Genomic DNA, 21078 nt, shown 5'->3' with positions numbered 1-21078 from the left:
TGTCAGGGATGCTTTAGCTGCGATTCCTCCCTTGCAGGTGGGTCGTCAACACTGCTGCCCCTTCCAACTCTATACAGGTCTCTTAAGTAGAGAACCCAGGCAGACGTGCAGGGTACAAATACAGTGGTACCTCGGGTTACTTATGCTTCAGGTTACAGACGCTTCAGGTTACAGACTCTGCTAACCCAGAAATAGTACCTCGGGTTAAGAACTTTGCTTCAGGATGAGAACAGAAATCGTGCTCCGGTGGCAGCAGGAGGCCCCATTAGCTAAAGTGGTGCTTCAGGTTAAGAACAGTTTCAGTCTAAGAACGGACCTCCTGAACGAATTAAGTTCTTAACTCGAGGTATCACTGTAATACAATTATTCTTTTGTAATGGGAAACAGGCATAGAAAATGTTTTGTATGCAGAAGGTGCCAGGTTCAGATCCTTGGCCTTTCCAGGTGGGTATGGAAATATCCTCTGCCTGAGACCCTGGTTGATAATACTGTACTCTGTCTGATGGCCAATGGTTTGACTCAGTCCAAGTCAAACTATGTTCCTACAAGATACCTGTTGTGGTGTCTTGCAGAAATCTTCTGCAGAGCTCTTCGCTCTCTTCTTTCCTTAGTACTTTAAATGATGTGTGTTAAGGGCCAACTGCACTTTGCAGCTTCAAGTATCATAGCAACCTATGGAGAGTGTTGAAATGCAAACCAAGGCCATGGATGCAGGATCTAGCCTTGAGCAGTGGAGGCCTGGAAAAAAAGGAACAAGGAAAATATTTTGGGGGAGCGACCCCTAGAAAAACAGGGGTCAGTTCCTCCCCCGTTTTCCAGGGGGTCGGACAGGAAGCCTTGGCTGGCAGCAACAATGCCAGTTTCGCAACTGCAAGGTGTTGAGGGTTTTTTTCTGTTGTTGTTCCGTTGTTCCCCTTTAGAAGAGACACGTGCCACGGGAGATCGGGGAACGAACCTCCGTGAGCAGAGGAAATTATTTCTAATCGTGGAAGTTGTCGTTGCGATCTTCTTTGGCTCCCCATTTCAGACGTTACATTGCCGACTCGAAGGTAGGAGGACACGGAGGTCGGCCGGGTGCAGTTAAATCCGAACCGACACCACAGACGGCGCGCTGTTCCCGCGAGCAGGCCAGCCCTGCGCGCAACAATTCGCACGTTACAGCCGGATCCGTAACTGCGTGAACAACAAAAGACACGCGTTACGACCTTTCACCCAGTTTCCTCCAGCGCGCGCGCGCGCAGCCTCCCTCCGCAAGCCTCTCCCTCTTCAACAGTAACTCAGACGCCGCTCTGATTGGCCTCCTTTCGTTTCGGAGGCGGAGTGTGGCGGGGTTCGCGTCACGTAAATGCCGCTGGTTGATTGGCCTGGACAGATGGCATAATCTGTCACCCCCCCATTCCAATGCTGTGATTGGTGAAAACGGCACATCACTCATCCAATTTGAAAAAGCAGTCGCTTTGCCTTCGTTCCCTCCCCTCTCGCCCTCCCATTATGCCCTCCTACCGAGTTCCTCGATTGGCTTGCGGAAACCCGAAAGAAATTCCCGATTGGGCACCACGGACAACTACACACCTGACCTTCTTGTGGAGCTTTGAAGACACACTCACGTGATTCCCTCCTCCCCTTCCCACATGCGCACGGATTGGACCGCCTGATCATCTTCCCGATTGGCTGGAAGAACCCGGTGGGCGTGGTGAGGAGGAAGCTAGGCGACTGCTGATAGGACAACTGAGAGCGGGGCAAGATGGCGGCGGCCGGGCTGAGGGCGATGGTGGGAGTGAAGAGGGTCATTGATTACGCTGTGAAGGTGCGCGCGGCGAGGCAGGGGAGGGCTGCGCGCGGGTAGGGAGCCTCTCGAACGCCTGGGTCCCAAGAACGCTTCTCCGGAGGTCCCCCCTAGCTCAAACCCGCATGTTAACACGACGCTGAGCGTGTGGCGCTCACACGTTCACATTGTCACGTGTCTGAACCTCCGTGTTTACGCGCTGTCTGCCTCATAATATCAGACGGTTTCCCAGAGGCATTTGCCTGGTGCTGCCGGCTTCTTTTCTCGCTGTCCTTGGCTGATTGTTATTATCTTTTTCAGTTACGTGCTTCTGAAGCAGTTTCAGTCGAGAAAAGCTTATAGCAATCCGTATGACTAGAAGGCCTTCCTCCTTATGTTTAGCATCTGAAATGCATGGCACAGGAGGAAAAAAAGGGGATTGAGAGGGAGAAAGGAAAGGAAACACAGGCAGTGGGTTTTACTCATTTATTATTTTATTGCGTTTGTATTCTGCCTTTCCTCCAAAGAATTCAAGGTGGCGTGTATCGTTCTCCCCTTCCCCACCTCCACATTTTATTTTCACAACGGCCCTGCGAGGTAGGTCAGGCTGAGAGACAGTGCCTGGCCCAAGGTCACCTCTTGCTGACAAATGCCTTGGTGGAGGAGAAAGCTGCCAGAGGCTGTCAGCAGCTGTGTTAGCAAAACGAAATCTCCTTTTTCAGAGACTGTATAGTTATGCTTAAGTTTTTCACCATAGAGTACTGTAAAAGAAAAGAAAAGAAACTTTTTTGCAATAGAGTTTTGTATTAAAAGGAAGAGATTTGAGGGAGGGAGGGAGGAGCGGTGACATCATGGAGGTGTACTGCGAGAGAGCAGAGTTGTTGAAGGAAGCCTTTCTTGCCATCATGTTGCATTAAACCCTGCCTGGTTTTATTCTGTACTTGTATCCCTCAATCCCTTCCTTAATATTTGTTTCTGATTCAAGAATCTTAGCTGGACCTTGGACCTGAGAGCAGTGTTTGAAACTCCCAATGTTGTAAGCACATTTTGCAAAAGGGAATTTTATTAAGCGTGAGCAGTTTTTGAGCCTTGGGTGCAGTACTGAGCCTAAGATTTGAGATTAAATCTGCAGAGTGGAAGGAAAGGAGGACCTTTTTCTGCCTCCCTACTTCCAGCTACTCTCTGAAGACTGGAAAAGAGACCCTCTTAAGAATATTAGGAGAGGTGGGCAGGGGAAGGACTAGACGGTGTGAAAAATGAACATAATATTTTCGCTGCAGTTCATTCATTTTCAGCTTTGTATTCTTGTTATTTAAAAAGTGTGCCTAGACATTCCGTTGTTGCGCCCGTAACCTGGGTTTAAGGTGCCATTTAGCTCCTAGCTTTCCTATTTCAGTTTCTAACACTGCCTGAGAGATCAGGGCTAAATTTCCATACTCAGCGGGTGTGTCTTTGGGCAACTTCGGTGTCTCATTCTCAGGTAAATGGGAATAACAGTGACCTGTTTGTTGTCAGGTTTCATGCTTATATCCTGTGTTTCTTCCACGGAGTTTGCTAGCTTGTATTCTCATGGGATTACTAGCCAGTAAGCGTCATGTTTTAGGATTTGACCCTGAGTTACCCAGCTACTTCTCCATGGAATCACAGACTTTGAGGGCTTCTTAAAGACCTTCTGATTTTCTTATATGAAAGGCACTTCCATGTAGGGAAGCTGTGTGCAGGTTAACATTTGTGTGAGGCACTCGTATGTGTGCCTCCTACTGAAAGCATGCATACTGGGAAATTGCCCTGTAGCATGGATAAGTTGTGAATGCATATATAATAATAATAATAATAAATAATAAATAAATAAATAATAATAATAATAATAATAATAATAATAATAATAATAATTAATAAATTAATTAATTAATTTTATTACTTATACCCCACCTGGGTTTCCCCAGGTGATAATTGCATCTGAGAATCTACATGCACCAGTCTCATGTTTTCTGTTCAGTGATAGTTTGGGTATCAGAAGGTCTTAACATCTGAAAAATCCGTGGTGCTGGTCAGCGTAATTCAGGTTGGCCCTCCAGATGTTTTTAAGACTGCAATTCCCATCATCCCTGACCACTGGTCCTGCTAGCTAGGGATCATGGGAGTTGTAGGCCAAAAACATCTGGAGGGCCGAAGCTGAGGGAGCCTGGCTAATGTGTGGAGAAAGTCTGCAGAATAATGCCAGAAGGTTCTGACTGCTAGAAGGTTTGAATGGGTGCCTTGCAGCTGCGTGTGAGCACAATCCTCAATTGCTGATTGCGCAAAGACATGTGTGCAAACAGCCGCCTTCTTTTTCTGATTTTAAGTCTGTGTTTACTGGATCTCTGTGCAGGAGCAGGCTGTTTGATCTTGGGTCTTCCTTATGCAAACAGAAGCTTCTTCCAAAACACTTAAACCCATAAACATTGAGGAGGCATACAATGAGTATTCCTGTTGTTCCTAGGTTTTAATGCTCCATTTCTTTCTCTCAAAGAGTTGAGGGAACTTATTTGAGAGTGCCTTGGACTTCAGCTGTGTGTTTTCTGTAATTCCTTGTGTGCTTTTGTATTGTACTGTGGATACAATTCTCCTTGGGAGTAAGTCCCTTTGAATTCAGTAGAACCTATTTCTGGGTAAACATGGTTAAGGCTGCGGTATTTGTGTATGAATGTGTTACTAGAATTTCTTCTCTAAACCAAAGATATTTCTGCATTCAACTGGTTCACATGTTATGCTAAGCCAAACCATGGTTTAACGCAAATGCACAAGCGTGAGAGTTCCCAGAGAGGAGATTGTGGCTGCTTTGAGCAAGCCCTAGTTTGGCTAAACATGCCATCTGAATGCAGGCTTGTGGCTTATCTGGAGGAGAAAATAATGAGCTCTGGTTTGACTAACGTGTTAAAACACGTTAGCTTGCAACAGGATCAGAGAGGAAGAGCAAAGTGGCTGCAATCTGCTCCCCAGCAGGCTGCACATTCATGCATTTGCACTAAGCCATAGTTTATCTTAAGCAATATATGCAGACCAGCTCATTGCCTTCATAAACTGTAGGGATGAGAGGATCAGGAAAGAGTAGAACCAAACCAATCAACTTGAGCACCCCAAGATTAACCAGCCCAAGGCATAGAGGAGGGTGAGTGGTTCCTGAGCGAATAGTTTTGTTCTCTCTTTTTTGGTCTTTACCTCCTGTCCCTATCTTCCTTCACCTGGACTGTTCCCAGAAAAGTTGCAGTGTAGAGATTAGCATTTTGTGAAACTGACAGTCTGTGGATGTGCTTCAACTTCTGCAATCTTGGCAGCCCTTTTTGGAGCAAACCCCAATTGCTGAAATCGCAGCTGAGCGTATCCATGTACCGATGGGTCATGTCAGAGCTTTCTCTGTGTAATTTCATTCCCATGCATGACCAGAGATAATCAAGTGGAGAAAAATCATAATTGAAAATGACCACATGAATCGGAGAGCAGAGAATGGCTGGAGGGAATGGGATGAGGTTGATTGCAGCCACCGCCACCCCCCAGCCATTTGTGTCATCTTTGTTTTCATTTGTTTTGTCAAAATCTTTTAATTGTTCCTCGCTTCGGGAATCCAAGATGATTGAAAGGCAGGCTAAAAATAAACAAGCAAACAGCCCCCACAGAAGGCTGTGCATAAGGAATAAATTGCAGCCTTATGTTTGTGGCAAAATTAGTGGATGGCAAAGATATAGATATAGTCTTGGCTGAGAGGTTTGGTTTCAGGTGTTGCTTGTTGGTTTCCCACTAGCAGGAAAAGGGCTCAGCCAGGTCATACCAGTGGCCTATCTAGTCCAGGTAGAGCAGAGCCTTATAAAGGGAGCGGGTGGTGCTGTGGTCTAACCCGCTGAGCCTCTTGGGTTGCCAGTCGGAAGGTTGGCGGTTCGAATCCGTGCGACGGGGTGAGCTCCTGTTGCTCTATCCTAGCTCCTGCCAACCTAGCAGTTCGAAAGTATGCCAGTGCAAGCAGATAAACAAGTACGCTACGGCAGGAAGGTAAACAGCGTTTCGGTGTGCTTTGGCTCTCATCACAGTGTTCTCTTGCGCCAGAAGCGGTTTAGTCATGACCCACATGACCTGGAAAGCTGTCTGTGGACAAACGCCGGCTCCCTCGGCCTGAAAGCGAGATGAACGCTTCAACCCCATAGTCGCCTTTGACTGGACTTAACCGGTCTTTTACCTTAGCCTTTTTGCATTTGTCTAATCCTCTGTGTTTGGCCTAATCTAGATGGGCTCATCTTAGGTCCTTATCTCAATTAAAAGAGAGCAAGCTCTTACAGCAAGCATTCATTAATACAACTCCAAACTATTTGAAAACTTTGCTAATATTTGCTACCCTATCTGTGGCTGATGATGCCCTGTGTCCTGCATTCAGCTTCTGGATCCTCACTCCCCAAAGAGGAGTGGGAGTGGTCCCCAAAAGCTTCCTCGCCTAGTTCCAGATCTTCCTTAGCTGCCTCCATGACAACTTTGCTCCTCTTGCAGGTGCGGGTGAAACCAGACAAAACAGGCGTAGTGACAGATGGAGTCAAGCACTCCATGAACCCCTTCTGCGAGATCGCCGTGGAGGAAGCCGTGCGCCTCAAGGAAAAGAAGCTCGTCTCGGAGGTGGTAGCTGTGAGCTGTGGTCCACAGCAATGCCAGGTGAGGAGGCATTCCCCCAAAGCAGGAGGCAAGGCAAATAGAGGGCAAGGGAAGGAAATCATTGTGTAACCAGAACCCACAGCTGAATATCCAGTACTGGCTGTGGGCTTTGACAGCAGTGGATGGTGTCCATTAGAACTGTTGAGCAGAAGGCAGGGAAACCAACAATAGGTGGAGCCAGGGCCAATGGCAAGCAGAGCCACCTGACTGGTTGGGGCAGGTGGGAGCTGAATGAGGACAGATAAGAGGTTGGTGGGACCCTGTCCCATCTGCCCTAATTGCCATCCTCCACTGGCCTCTATATAGGACCCCACTCCATCAATGGTATCTCAAACCCGAGTCCCATTCCCAAACGGCTGAGTCGGTCACTTCTGTTTAATCCCAAACTGCTGCTGTTCTCTCCCACCCCAGACTTTCTCCTCATTTTTGCTTTTACCCCCTTCTCTCCTCAGCCTTTAATTCATGTCAAAATTTTGTTTATGTGACATTTGGTATCTGGTGTAGAATTGAATTCCTGGAAATACTTTTAAGAAAGTCTAATGTCTAGCTGTTATATTTGTCAAGCTGTGCATTGGTTGCTTACGCACTGTAAGCAATTAAACCTTTGCAGTATAATAGAATATACATGACTTTCAAAAATGGCAGGTTGGCTCAAAAGTGAAAAGAAGAACTTGGGGGGTGGTGGAAGGAGATTCAAACTATTGCCTCTGTAGTCTGCTAATTTCCTGCAGATAATGTTTTATCTAAGTTTAGCTGCTATAACAACAAAGTGGGCAACTCTTGAAATTGCTTTCCTTTACTGTGTCATTTAACAAATCCATTAACTTGTTCGGCAATGACCAGCCTGTTGTTTTTTCAAGGAAAGAAAAAAGACCCAGTAATTTTGTCCCTTGGAGCGCTTTAGAGGAAGTAGAGGAAGTAAAACAGGCTCCTAGGTAGTTTCTCAGTCACCTTGGCAAAGTCTTGCTTTGTAAGATGCATTAACTGCACTTCCTTAACTGAAGACCTTATAGTTTGCACTTGAGGAGGTGGTGATCATATTAGAAGACCTCAGGTCTAATAAGTAAGTAGACCTGTAATTCAGTTGAGCTACATATAGAAGCACACATGGGCTGAAAATGTGAGCATATCAAGGAGACTTCAATTCCTGGTTACACATGTCTCTTCCCTTGCTGCTGCCAATTCTGGCTAAGTGCTGTGCAGGTGTACAAATGATCTAGTTCCTGCCTAGAGGTGCACCTAATGCCAGCCTGTTGTAGGGGGCAGCCGGTGCCTTCATACCCTGCATGTGAACACCTGCCTGGCTGTAACTGCAAACAGAATGCTGGACTCGATGGGCTGTTGGTCTGATCCAACAGGGCAGTACTTGTATTCTTAAGAGTGGTCTCTGACAAACAGGTGGCAGTTGCACAATCATATCTTGGCTTAAGAACCTGAGATACATGTGAGCTTCAGGGACCTGCCTGCAGCCACTTTGTTCTCCCCTTCATGCGAGTTCCTTGTCTGGACATAACAGCAAGCTATGATTAACCGTGACTTCTTGGCTTGTTTTTGGCTCATTCGCAGAAGAGGGAGAGCAAAGCAGAAGCAAAGGGGTTGCATGTGGGTACATGAAGCTTGCACGCTTCTCGACTTATTAAGCTGTGCTTTGATTATGCAAATGTAGTCCTGCAGAGAGATAGAGAGATAGAAAGATGGTTCTTAGGTCCAGTCATCTCTTGAAGCGCCTCTACTTTGCCTTTAAAATACATCTTTTCCAGATGTGTCCTTTTGGGGTGGGGGATGGACGTAACCAGAAGGCATCCTAAGTACTGAGGCTGAGTAGAAACAGTGAGAATCTTGTGGAACTTTAAAGCCTTGCAGATTTATGATGGTATACTCTCTCTCCTCCACTGTACTTGTCTGACCACATGATGCATCTGATTAAAATAGACTGTAGTCCATGAATGCCTATGCTGTAATGAATTTGTTTGCCCTTTGTATTGCACGGGACCCTTAAAGACTAAAGCAAGACTGGAAGAGCTTTTACAGACCAGGGGCCACCCTTCAGGGGCCTCATGCCTGTGGTGGATTGGCAGAGGAGGTAACTCGTACCTTTGTACAGTAGGCTACAGATTACCATAGCTGCTCCTACTGGGTTGAGTAAAACTGGAGATGTAAAATAAGAAAAGCCTGGCATAGACTATGCTTTGCAGGGAGCCCTGTTGAAGTCCTCCAACTTTGGACCCCTGGCTAAAATGAGGTTGCTGGTTTCTCGTGAGCCTGGTTCTGAATGAAAGCGGGCAAGTTGTCGTCATTGCAGGAGGGCAATGTAGCAAGAGAAGGGCTAGCTCAGCTGTGGTTTACAGTTTTCATCCTCTGCAGTTCTCCTTGGGTAGGAAGCTTGCTCGGTGAGTTTTGCCCATGGTACTTTCCTTTACCTTATCTTTTTAATTTTTTTATTTTAAAAGTATAAAGATTCAACGTACATATACAAATACAGAAAGACGGGGGGAAAGAAAAAAAGCAAAAGAACTAACACTACAAACACCACTACCCATGGTACTTTTCTGCTATAATTTGGGATCAGGAAGGAATCTTTCCTGCCACCAATATTGGAAGTGATTTTTAAAAACCTGCCTTCCTCTTATTTGTGGGGTGGCTCAAGATGCAGTAGGCATCCTGTACGTTCTAAAGCAACAAAGGTCACCAGCAGACCAGGGAACTGGTGGCATCAGCGTACCTGGTGGGGCACAGCTCCCCTCCTACCTTCCCTAAGTCTGCTTGACTTGTGCAGCCTGAGGGAGGGCAGAAGTGAAGAAGGCCCGTAGCTCAACAATAGAGCATCTGCTTTGGATGTAGAAGGTCTCAGAGTCAATCCCCAGCATCTCATGTCTGAATCCCTGAAGGAGAAAATACTACACAGACCAATGATCTGATTCAGTATTGGGCAGATTCATATGTTCCTAATAGCAGGCCAGGGAGTTTGTGCCATTAGCTCTTGAAAGGACCATTAACCAGCCTGAGTAAACTATGTTTTTGCAACGTATATTTAGTATTTCATTCCTTGGAAGAAAGGCAATATTTAAATGACTCAGAGTAGGCGCACTGGAATTGATAAACCTAAGTTCATCACTGCTGTTAATTTCAGTGGGTCTGCTTTAGTAAAAGTTAGTTGAATACAACCCTATTCTTCTAAGAACACCCCCCTGAAATCCCTGCTGACAGCCTATGATCAAATTAAGGGTCATTAGCTGAGTCATAGAGCCCACGATTTGCCGGCAGAAGGTATTAGATGCAATCTCTGGCATCTCAGAGTAGGACTGGAAAAGACTATTGTTTGAGGGTTGTATCCCAACTACGTTGTGCTCAGAGGAGACCTATGAAGTTGATAGACCTGTTAGTCGTGTTCATTAACTTCACTGAGTGTACTGCGAGTGTGGCGAACGTTGAATGCAGCACTGACTCCTTGCCAGTCAGTGTAGATCAGGGGTTCCCAATCTTTTTGGGTCCCCGGGAGGCACATTATCTATGAAATTGCTGCAGGCAGCGCAATGCACCCATTTCACAGAAGAAAAGTGGACAGTGCTCAGACACACACCCCTTAAAAAAGGAGGTAAAACACCTGCATGCACCCTAAATCACAGACAGATAAACGACAGGCAACTCTCTCTGCCCAACCAAAGAGAGAGAGAGAGCGCCAACTTTCTCCTCTCAATTTAAATAATAAAAATAAAAATTGAGGGGTGCAAGGGCCCATGGTGAGTGCAAAGATGGCCCCAGTGTGACTCAACATGGGGTAGTTTAGTATGTTCTTATGCTAGTGGTCTGCTTTTGAGGAATCTGATTGTTGTGGGAGCAGCTTTCTCTCATAAATACCCTCTGTTTGTACAGCTTTGGTCTGTGTTGCATGGACAGGTGGAACAGAGTGGACTCCTCAGGGCAGGTCCAGTGTGACGCTGGGGGACAGCTTTCTTGCTCCTTGTCTGGTGACTAGAACTGCTTGTCCCAAATTCTTTTCTCCATCCTCCATTTGAAATTGGTGCTCAGGCGCACCTAATTGCTTGTCCCAAATTCCTTTCTCCAATTTTCTGTTGGGAAATTGGTGCTCAGGCTCCTTTCTGTCTATCTGCCAACTTGCTGAGTGGCTTGTGATCAAAATAATTAATTCTAAATTGAGAGTTTTTTACAGCTCAGGGGGCTGAGTGCAAAGAGATGAGGGATGGGGGCTGGACTAACTGGTGTTAGTTAGGCTGGTGGCCACCAGGTGGTGCCAGCGGCACACAAGAGAGAGCTCTGTAGATATGCTGAGAGCAGCATGTTGAAGATGCTGGAGCCAAAACCTTTTCTTCTCCAAGTACTGGGTACCAACCTTTGACAGACTTAACACATAGAATCATAGAATCATAGAATCATAGAGTTGGAAGAGACCACAAGGGCCATCGAGTCCAACCCCCTGCCAAGCAGGAAACACCATTAGAGCACTCCTGACATATGGTTGTCAAGCCTCTGCTTAAAGACCTCCAAAGTAGGAGACTCCACCACACTCCTTGGCAGCAAATTCCACTGTCGAACAGCTCTTACTGTCAGGAAGTTCTTCCTAATGTTTAGGTGGAATCTTCTTTCTTGTAGTTTGGATCCATTGCTCCGTGTCCGCTTCTCTGGAGCAGCAGAAAACAACCTTTTCCCCTCCTCTATGTGACATCCTTTTATATATTTGAACATGGCTATCATATCACCCCTTAACCTCCTCTTCTCCAGGCTAAACATGCCCAGCTCCCTTAGCCGTTCCTCATAAGGCATCGTTTCCAGGCCTTTGACCATTTTGGTTGCCCTCCTCTGGACACGTTCCAGTTTGTCAGTGTCCTTCTTGAATTGTGGTGCCCAGAACTGGACACAGTACTCCAGGTGTGGTCTGACCAGAGCAGAATACAGTGGCACTATTACTTCCCTTGATCTAGATGCTATACTCCTATTGATGCAGCCCAGAATTGCATTGGCTTTTTTAGCTGCCGCGTCACACTGTTGGCTCATGTCAAGTTTGTGGTCAACCAAGACTCCTAGATCCTTTTCACATGTACTGCTCTCAAGCCAGGTGTCACCCATCTTGTATTTGTGCCTCTTGTATTTGTGCCAGGTGTCACCCATCTTGTATTTGTGCCTCTCTCAACACACCTGAAGCAATGCAGAAGCCTGCCTTTCACAGCCTATTGAGGTGTGCGGAGTGTAGTTGTCTGGGCTAGAACATCGCCTGTGTGAACATTAAGGGTGGTTTTCTTGTCCGATGAGCAGCAGAGAGAGAATTAGGAGTTTGACAAATGAAAATGAGGTTCCCGTAGCTTTACTAGTTGTGTAGATGAGGGGGTTTCAGCAGGGCACACTGTTAAAGGTGCAGGGCCACCATCATCTAAACACCTCACTGGGTTAAGAAAAGGGGCTCAATTTAGAGAGCACCATAAGAGTTAGAAGGGACCACATGGTTGATCTAGTCCAACCCCCTGCAATCCAGGAATTTTTTTGCCCAACCTGGGGCGTGAACCTACAACCCTGATTAAGAGTATCATGCTCTACTGCCTGAGCTATCAGGGCCTGTGAGTCTAGGGCAGACACAGACAGACTTCAAGCTTTCCAAATTTACCTTTCTTTCCTTTTCCTTTTCTTTTTTTAACCATCATTTGGAGCTGGGGGCCAAACAGTGACTTGCGAGTAAGACTAGATCCAAATGATGACTTAAGCAGCAGAAGTAATGGACTCCTACACCCAGGATAACTTGCATATATGCAAGTAAAAAAATTGCATCTGAGTTAATTTGTACCTAAGCAGGAATTCTGACAATTCTATATTGGGGTGGGGGTTGTGGTGGGGGCAGCTTTTTTTGTTGCTATAATTGGGAACCTTTTCCAGCTGACTGAAAATCATCCAGCAACCTACAAACCAATCCCAATGTACCTTCCCTTTGCCCCCATCTATGGGGAGCCCAAATGCAGGATGGGAACCGCCAACAGAATTTTCAGTGGACACAGTCATAACACAAGAGATGAGAATCTGCATCACCTGCTGGAATTCCCTCTGTTAGATAGAGGGGGGGGGAGGCTGAGGCAGCAGGGCCCCCTTAAAGGTGCTGACATTGCAGCCCTGTGCACAATTACTCACACGTAAATCCCACTGTCTTCAAGAGGGGTTGGCTACCAGGTAAGCGCATAGGATCGCCACCTGCACAGCCTTGAGCACGGCCCTCCCGCAGCCAAAACCCAGCGTACTCTTCCGCCCTCGGACAGCTCCCAAGAAGGGCCATGGGAGGGAGGCACTAGAAGGCAGACGCTCCCCACTTTGCTCTTGAGATCCCACACGGCGTGTGTCAGTGCGCAGCTCCAGCCGGTGAAAGTAACCGGTTTGGACATGCCTCTCTTGCCTCCCCCTGCCTCTCCCCAGACCTGGCTCTGCTCTCTTTTCTCTCAGCTGCGGCTTCCTGACAGCCCCACCGTCGCCAGCTATTTTCTGCACTGCTGCCCCCGCTTCCCAGTGACCTTCACTTGCTGCGCTGCTCTCACAATCCCCCCGTTTTTTAAGAAAGCAGCCCTTCCCTTCCCCCTGCCGCAGCAGCCAAGCTGACGTTCCTCAGTCTCTGAGATTGGGAACAAATACAGGGCTTTTCTTTCTCTCCCAAGGCCATCTTCGCTCTGCCCTCCTTCTGATTTCTGCCTGCGGTTGTGTAAAGGGCTGGCTGGCGCAGTGATGGGTTTACTATTGCAAACTCAGCAGCTGCATCTGTTGGGGGGGGGTAGTGCCTTGGCTCTGTTCCCAGTGGGGCAGGCATCCCCCTTCCCTATAGAGGCTATTATCATTGTCATTAACAAAGCTGGAAGAGAGAACTCGGATTTCTTCATGCCAGGACTGTGTATCTTGAAAGCACAGCATCCAATTTTCTTTATATTACCGGTCCCGCTCAGGGCAGCATAAATCTTCCAAGACTGCCACCCAATACTGGTTTCTTTCTCAAGATGACTGCGTTGATTCTCGACCTGTATTCTTCTTAATCACCGCAGTCTTTCCTTAGTGAGAGGCTGTGTTGGGCGACCTATGGGGCTTCCCAGTATTGTTGGGCTCCCAAAGTCCTATCAGCTCTAGACAGCATGACCTATTATTGGGGGTGATGGGAGATGTAGTCCCATGGTGTCTGGCAGGTATGTTTGATTGCTAAACAAGCAAATAGGCCTGAGAGGAGAGCTAACATCACAGATGTATTGTTTTCCCCGAGAGCGCTCTTCTTCCATACCTTCCCGAGGGACCTTTCTAGGACAAGAATTAATACCTTAAAATTCTGAGGAAAGCAGATGTGTGTGTCAAGTTCAAGGCTTCCTTCTTTATTGTTCCTTTTGCCTCCTCCCTCCAGGAGACGATCCGCACAGCCCTCGCAATGGGGGCCGATCGAGGGCTGCATGTGGAGGTCCCGGCCAAGGAGTACGAGAGCCTCAGCCCCTTCCAGGTTTCGAAGATCCTGGCTGCTCTTGCCAAAAAAGAAGGCGTCAACCTTCTGCTGCTGGGGAAGCAGGTAATAGAGATGCAAGTGCGTTTGAAAGAAGGGATGAGCTCTTGCACAGGTAAATGGTGCAGCATGGAAGTGAATGTGCACCCACCATGTTGCTCTCCTTACGAACCTCCGGGGATCAAGTTTCTAGTCATCAAGCTTCTGGAGAAGGACCAGTGCACCTAGCAAGCTGACACCTGTTAAATCCTGATCTCATCCCTTCTCATGCCAGCAGTCAGTCCAAAAGACAGCTTTCTGCATGGGCGTGCCACCATGGCCGGGGCAACATTTCCATAGGAACATGGGAACCTGCCTTATACTGAGTCAGGTTACTGGTTCACCCAGAGGAATCTTACCTGCCTTGCTTTCCAGTGGCTTTCTCTCTCAGCCCTACCTGGAGATGCCGAGGGTTTGAACCCGGGACCTCCAGCGTGCAAGCAGATGGTCTGCTGCTGAGCTATGGCCCTTCTTCAGAACGGGGACGTTAATACGGCCTCTTATTACCTAGTGGACATAAGAGGAAAATGAACTGGCAGGAATAGGGGCAGAGTTAAAAGAGGCTGAACCTAACAGGCCCAAGGGCTGAAAGGAGCAAACATCTGGGTTGCCAGTTGCAGGTTTCCAACAGTATATCTGGACTCAAGCTGATCCATGGAGATTTATGATCTCTGAGATGATTGGAAAGCAGATCTGAGACTTGGGACTTGGGAAAAGGAAGCGGAAAACAGCAGGGGAGGTGCTGCTTCCGCAGCATCACCTGTTAAGGCACAGATGGGGAACCTTTGCCTCCCTAGGCCAGAGTCAAAAGAAGGCAGAGCAGTAGTTGTGGATCTTACCTTTGTACAGCTGGCTGCATTCCAGACACTCAGGAGCCTGAACTTCCTACATATATATATACACACACACAAAACACGCTTCCATCTAGACAAGCCAGAGACAATGCTTCAAGAAGACATTTCAGCCAGGCAAAAGCACATGACTTGAGGCTGCTGGGCATCAGAAGTGGGGGATGTGGCCTGGGAAGAGGGAGTCTTCCTGGAGAGTCCCGAGGGCCAGGTCCCGAGGCCTTGATAACCACACTTGGCCTGAAGTTCCCACCCCCGGTGCCGAGAACTCTGCTTCTGCACCCGAAGGATGCAAGGTCTCATTTTGCAGGGGCTGTTACTTGTCAGAAGGATGGTCCTTCTCATTTCATGTGGCTGGTAATTTATCTGGCTCGAGGGGAACATTTTGTCACTGCTGAAATGCTCAGGTGACCGCAGGTACCCTCATTCCTGTTGGGAGACCTGCCCTGACTTGAGCCTCCCAAAGAGAGTGCAACCAGTACATCCCATGTTACAACTTTTCACCACTTAACGATGGCTGGAGACCCTGGCATTTTGGGGCCGGATGCAATTGCTGCAGAGTCCTGGGAGAGGTGCCCACAGGGATGCGTTTGGGCTGCTCTGTCCCCTGAAGGGGAAAGGCTCTTTGCCCTGAAAAACAGCTGCGCTTCCTTGTCCTTTGTGTGACACCTCCTCTTTCCAATCCTTTTTCACCCCTTGCTTGTTTTTTCCAGGCCATTGACGATGACTGCAACCAGACAGGGCAGATGACCGCAGCGTTTCTTGACTGGCCTCAGGTACTATTCGGTGGGGAGGGGGCGTGTTATGTGGAATAGATGGAAGTGAGCAGCAGGGCTGGCAGGCAGAGAGCAGGTGGCCTATTAAGGAAGACGCATTTGTTTTCCATACTCGAGGAGGCACAGCTTGAAGAAGGGAGCCCATCCAATAGGCTACAGTGATGGTATGAAGGACTGGGGTTTGCCGGCAGTGGTTGGGGCAGAGCCAAGAGTGGGTGGGCACCCCTTCTTTCCTTCCTGTTTGCCATTTTCCTTTCCCCTGTTTTTCCTTTTCCTTTCCTTTCTGGCCTGAGGGCAGCTGTGTGGCCACCCTGCTTTGAGAACCAGCGTGACGTAGCAGTGAGAGTGTCTTGACTAGGATGTGGGAGACCAGGGTTCAAATCCTCGCTGAACCAGGAACCCCACAGGGTGACCTTGGGCCAGCCCTGGCCTCTCAGCCTAACCGACCCCACAGGGTGGTTGTGTTGAGGAGGAAGAGAACCATGTATGCCACCTTGAACTCCTTGGAGGAAAAGGTGTGATACAAGTGCAATAATAAATACAAATAAAGTAAAAGGAGGGAGTCGTTCGGCATACAGGCAGCCCCCTCCCCCGTTTACACAGGGATTACGTTCCGAGGTACCGTACTCTTTGGTGAAATCACATATAATTGAAAAAGCCTGCAAACACCCTGTTCTGCTCCCCATGAGCCCCCGTTCCACTCTTTTTTTCAGTGACATATTTATGTCGTTTTTGGGTCACTTCCAGGTTCGGGTGCAATGTGCATATACACGGTCGCGCACGTATTGACCGCGTGTAAACGGGCTGCCGATATATAGGTTTATAACAACCAGGCCAGTCACCAGTCACCTATTTTTGTTTGATTTGATTCAACACCCCACCCTAATCTAGTGACCTAATTAACGTGCCAGTGAAACGCTGGACTAGCTGGGAGGCGAATGACTGACTGAACTCTTCTGAACACAAAGTTGCCAAGTTGCCCCCAGAGAGCCACACACATCCCAGGCTCCTTCATGATGCGGTTCCAAGAATATATTAAACATGCAGACTTCAAACGATTTAATGGCTCTCTGCCTAGGCCCTCGGGTTGTGCATCCCTGCCTCTTCTGCCGTGGATGCCAGTGGCTCATAATAGAGATGAACACCATGCCCTGGGCTTGAGTTTGTGACGGCATCAACCAGTCATGGCAGCCTCTGCTTATTCTGAGGTATGCCTGAGGGTTTGTCTGGGCTCAGTCGCCTAAGGAGGCAGGTTGTTGCGATTCTCCATTGTGGTTTAATGTGCCACCCTGGGCATGTGGGTGATTGGCAGGGTAAGAAGTCTGAAAAACCCCTAAATGATTTCAATATTCGCTTAGCTTTTGTCATTTTTTAAAAAGCTGGTAAGCTGGTGAGTGCTTCAAGCATGTGCAGTTGGTATAGCAACTGGCAAAACTCTTCTGAGGATGTGTACTTGTAGAAATTCATGTAATGTGTTACTTGCCCTGCCTTTAATCCAGCAGCCCTTCTCTCCCCATTGCAGGGAACATTTGCTTCACAAGTGACTCTAGACGGGGACTGGCTGAAGGTTGAGCGGGAAGTTGACGGGGGTCTGGAGACGGTGCGTCTGAAGTTGCCAGCCGTGGTGACCGCTGACCTGCGGCTGAACGAGCCGCGCTATGCCACCCTGCCTAACATCATGGTATGGGCCTGACAACTTTTCATGGGTATTCCATACTTGGTACAGCAAACCCTTAAGCAGAGCCTTGTTCTGGAGATAAATGACACACACACTCTCCCCATTTTGTATCCATTTGGGTCCGGAGGACATGAGGACGAGAAGCAAAGGGCCCCAGTGACAAAACAGTAATTGACGATTTGTGCAGAGCCCTTGACTTCCCCCATTGATTTTCACATTCAGCATTTCAGCAGCAGCTGATGATAAAATGGGCAGGGGAGCAAACAAGGGTGGGTTGTTTAAGTGCGCCTTGTTTTTATTCCCACCCCAACCCAGAAAGCCAAAAAGAAGAAGATTGAGGTAGTGAAGCCGTCCGACCTTGGTGTAGAACTTACCCCACGGGTGAAGATTGTCAGTGTGGAGGACCCTCCCCAGCGTCAGGCAGGAGTCAAGGTGGAGACGGTAGAAGATCTGGTTGCTAAGCTCAAAGAGAGTGGGCGGATCTGAATCTTCAAGTGGTTCTGGTAAGGAGAATATGCATGTTAACTACAGTTGTTGTTAATGGGCTCCAGCTCCCAGCAGCTCCTGCCCAGCATATCCAATAGTAAAGGATGGAACTGAAACCAAACCTGAAATCTGTTGCAGAAAAGAGTAGCCTTTTCAAAAGGAGTGGCTTAGTTGTCAGAAGATCAGGAAGAATCCATCTGGTGATGCTGAAAAAGATTGTCTCCTGTCTTCATCCCCAAAGAGGAGCAAGAAAGCTATTTTCCCTTCATCCCAGGTGCATTTTCTCCTGGATGGGGACCTGTAAAGCTAATTATATGGAAGCGTGGACTCATTTTGGAGTGTCTAAGGCCTTCTATCTAAACCGCGTGAGGCTTGCTTTTTTTCAGTAAGAAGTGTTCAGTTAGTGCAGAAGATAATCTTTTTGACTTTGAGAATTCCAAGCAAGAAGAGGCCATTTGTTCAGCAGCGAGACCCACACACTTCTTGGTCCCCCCTTGGATTCCTTTTATCACTGAGCCTCATCTCACTTAAAAGTGAAAATAGAGAATGTGAGAACTGCCTTGCTGGAGACTGACATCCATCAAGTCTAGCATTGTTTCCTGCAGCATCGAGGCAGTTTGCCCCTTGGAAGTGCTTGAGCAGAGAGTGAAGGCAATAGCTGCCACCTGTTTTCCGATCCCTGCATCTAGTGTTCAGAGTTAAATTGCCTCTGAACATGAAGGTTCCACCTCACCTCACCCTTGTTATTCATACCTGTTGATTCCCCCCCATTTCTTCTTAAAAGCCATTGGTGCAAGCGCCCATCATGTCTTGTGGTTCCATAGGGTAAGTCACTGAGTAAGTCAGTGTTGTTGCACTGGCGAAGGAGTTCACGGCAGCGGAACACTTTTGTGCAAGTGGTAGCGTGAGCAGGTTTCTGGTAACTCGGTTGTGCAATAGATTGCTCAGTCTGTTACACACTGAATTTCTGCTAGCACATCTGTTGCATTGTATCCCGCTGTTGCACAGTGCTGAAATCCACCCATCCTCTGGCCCAAGAGCCATTGCACTAGCAGACAGAGAATGTTGTGCACAGCCCATTGAAATCGATGGACTTAGGTTAGGTATGCCCATCAATTTCAGTGGGTCTGCTTTGAGTACAACTAACATTGATTGCAACCTGTGGTTTTAAGTGATCTCCTGGCGGGGAAACATTTATAGTCTCTCTTGAACTTACCTCCCACAACTGGCAGTACCCAACTGCTGGTATTTGTATGAGAGGAAACAAAATGCCCACTCTCTCTGTCTCTCTCTAGCCATTCATAATTGCATAGGTGCATGTGTCATTTACCCCCTTTAGGTGTGTGCGTGTTCCTCACAGGAAAATGCTCCAAGCCATTGTGTAGCCCAGCACTATTCATGTGCCCTTGGAAGTCCCTCTCTGTATTTAGTATTTAGTGGAACTTAACTCCCACACTCCATAGGGTCTTCCTGCTGGGTAACAAGAACTGTGCAGACTATTCCAAGTGTGATTGCACCATAGATTGATATGTGCCTTTATAGTTGCCGTTCTTCGCCAGAGAGGTAGGTATGTGTGTATATAAAATGGGTGTTTATATTTGTATGTGTGTGTATGTGTGTACACACACACACACACACACACAGCTAAATCTATGGGTTCTTCCCAGCTGCACAAATCAATTCTGCAAGAACACATGAAAGCAGAAATTCATTTGATTTGATCTGTGGTCAAATATACCTTAACGAGTGTTCTGGAGGGTGCAGTATTAGTGCATGCAAATAGTATGCTTGAAAAGAAAAAAATTAGAAGGTCATGACGTGAGGTGGTTACAATTAGCACAGTGCAGCCGAACCAAGAGAGACGCATAGCTTTTGTTGAACCCCAATTGGAACAGAGTTCATATTTTTTAATGGTCTGACTCCCTGAAATGCAGCCCTGCGTACTTTTTAACAGAGCGCCTGTAATCACTTGATGCTTTGACAGAGATTAAAAATAAAGCCGCAAGTGCTCGGGAATCATTTGAAATGCAACTCTGGCTTTTGCTTTTAGGATAAGAAGGCATAATCGACCCGTCCTTTCTCCCTTTCAGCTTTGCCTGGAGCCGCTGCTGCTGCTGCTGTCGAGGTGGGTGTGGCCCTCGGGGAAGGGGGCGCATCTTCCCACCTCACTGGGTCCCTCCGACTTCCTAACCATGCTGCCTTCCAGCTCAGCTGGCCACTGATGAAAGCTGAATGAGACTCTATTTTCTGTATTAATGATTGGTCAGATTGCAATAAATGTCCTGTGATTTTCGGAGGTGCTCTGAGCAAGTGTCACGTCACTGCCGTGGTTATTTTTTTGGAGTGGGGTGGCGGGATTGCGTTCCCAATTGCTTACTTTGCTGTAAGTGGTCTGCCCTGGGCACGAAGTGGTATAGTTGTGCTTCCAGTGGCATGTGCTTGGCCAAAGTGGTGTCTGAATAGTTCTCCTGAGCATCAAAGCTGGAGGCTAACTTTGCCCTGTTAAATTGTCATAGGATTCACGGGCATTTATATGGCTGGGCCCCAGCATCTGGTTACTTTTGGCCCTTAGCTGGGGGAGCTCACAGAGAATCCCTCTCCACTTGCATTCATAAAATCATCAAGTTAGAAGGGACCACGCAGGCCATCTAGTCCAACCCCTTGCAATGCAGGAATCTTTCGCCCAACGTGGGGATCAAACCCATGGCTCTGGGATTCAGAGTCTCCTTCTCTGCCGACTGAGCTGTCCTAGTCTATCCACGAGGATACCTCTGGAATCAGAGGACGCTCTGTTAACTGCCTCCGTTGTTTGCCTCCAGCAATTCTGGCATCTGAAGCAGGAAGTTACAGCCTCTGCAAAGTTTTATGTTCTTCTAAAACGAGTCTCGAAGGTGCTACTCGACTTGGCTGTTAAATAATGATAACCTGAGGCTGACATAGCTGTCCTAGTGCATTTGGTGTCTGGAAGTTGCTTCCACTTCTGCTGCTCTGAAGAAGGCCTGGTTCATGCTACCAGCCAAAGGGGTGAAAAAGCTGTTCTGGGAGCCTACTTTTTCAGATTGGAGGGAGGGAAGCGCATGGTTTTCCCATGGGGCGAGGCATGAATTTCCTGCACAAATGAAACAAGCATGTTGGAAAAGTCTAGGCTAGAACTGTTCCCACTGATAGCCTTATCCTTCATGAATTTGTCTAATTATTTTGTTAAGCCATCGAAAGTTGGTAGCCATTATTGCCTCCCTTGGGAGTGAGCGCCGTAGTTTAACTACATAATTATTTTATTTCATAAAATTGATATGCAGCTTGATTCTAGGAAAAACCTCAAAACTGTGTTCTGCGTAGCTATGTGG

General features: G+C 47.6%; 1 protein-coding gene across 1 annotated transcript; it reads left to right on the top strand.

Annotated features, from left to right (window-relative positions):
- The first annotated feature begins 1654 nt into the window (after positions 1 to 1654).
- On the top strand, positions 1655 to 20027 carry ETFB (electron transfer flavoprotein subunit beta). Its single transcript, XM_082232053.1, has 7 exons — positions 1655 to 1807; positions 6281 to 6439; positions 13812 to 13970; positions 15505 to 15567; positions 17090 to 17248; positions 17561 to 17748; positions 19822 to 20027. Exons 1-6 carry the CDS (start codon positions 1745 to 1747, stop codon positions 17729 to 17731), a joined length of 774 nt encoding a protein of 257 aa, XP_082088179.1. The 5' UTR covers positions 1655 to 1744; the 3' UTR covers positions 17732 to 17748; positions 19822 to 20027.
- The last annotated feature ends 1051 nt before the right edge of the window (positions 20028 to 21078 follow it).

This window comes from Podarcis vaucheri (genome assembly GCF_965113315.1).
Source record: "Podarcis vaucheri genome assembly, chromosome: 7".
NCBI lineage: Eukaryota > Metazoa > Chordata > Lepidosauria > Squamata > Lacertidae > Podarcis > Podarcis vaucheri.
The sequence above is the reverse complement of the archived record's forward strand: the minus strand, read 5'-3'. Positions and strand labels throughout refer to the sequence as shown.

What these genes read in the sequence shown, in the direction of transcription:
- ETFB (XM_082232053.1), top strand. Translation starts at nt 1,745, where the DNA reads ATGGCGGCGGCCGGGCTGAGGGCGATGGTGGGAGTGAAGAGGGTCATT. An exon ending in CGTTTCTTGACTGGCCTCAG is followed by an intron (nt 15,568 to 17,089) that starts GTACTATTCGGT and finishes TCCCCATTGCAG; the next exon opens with GGAACATTTGCTTCACAAGT. An exon ending in CCACCCTGCCTAACATCATG is followed by an intron (nt 17,249 to 17,560) that starts GTATGGGCCTGA and finishes ACCCCAACCCAG; the next exon opens with AAAGCCAAAAAGAAGAAGAT.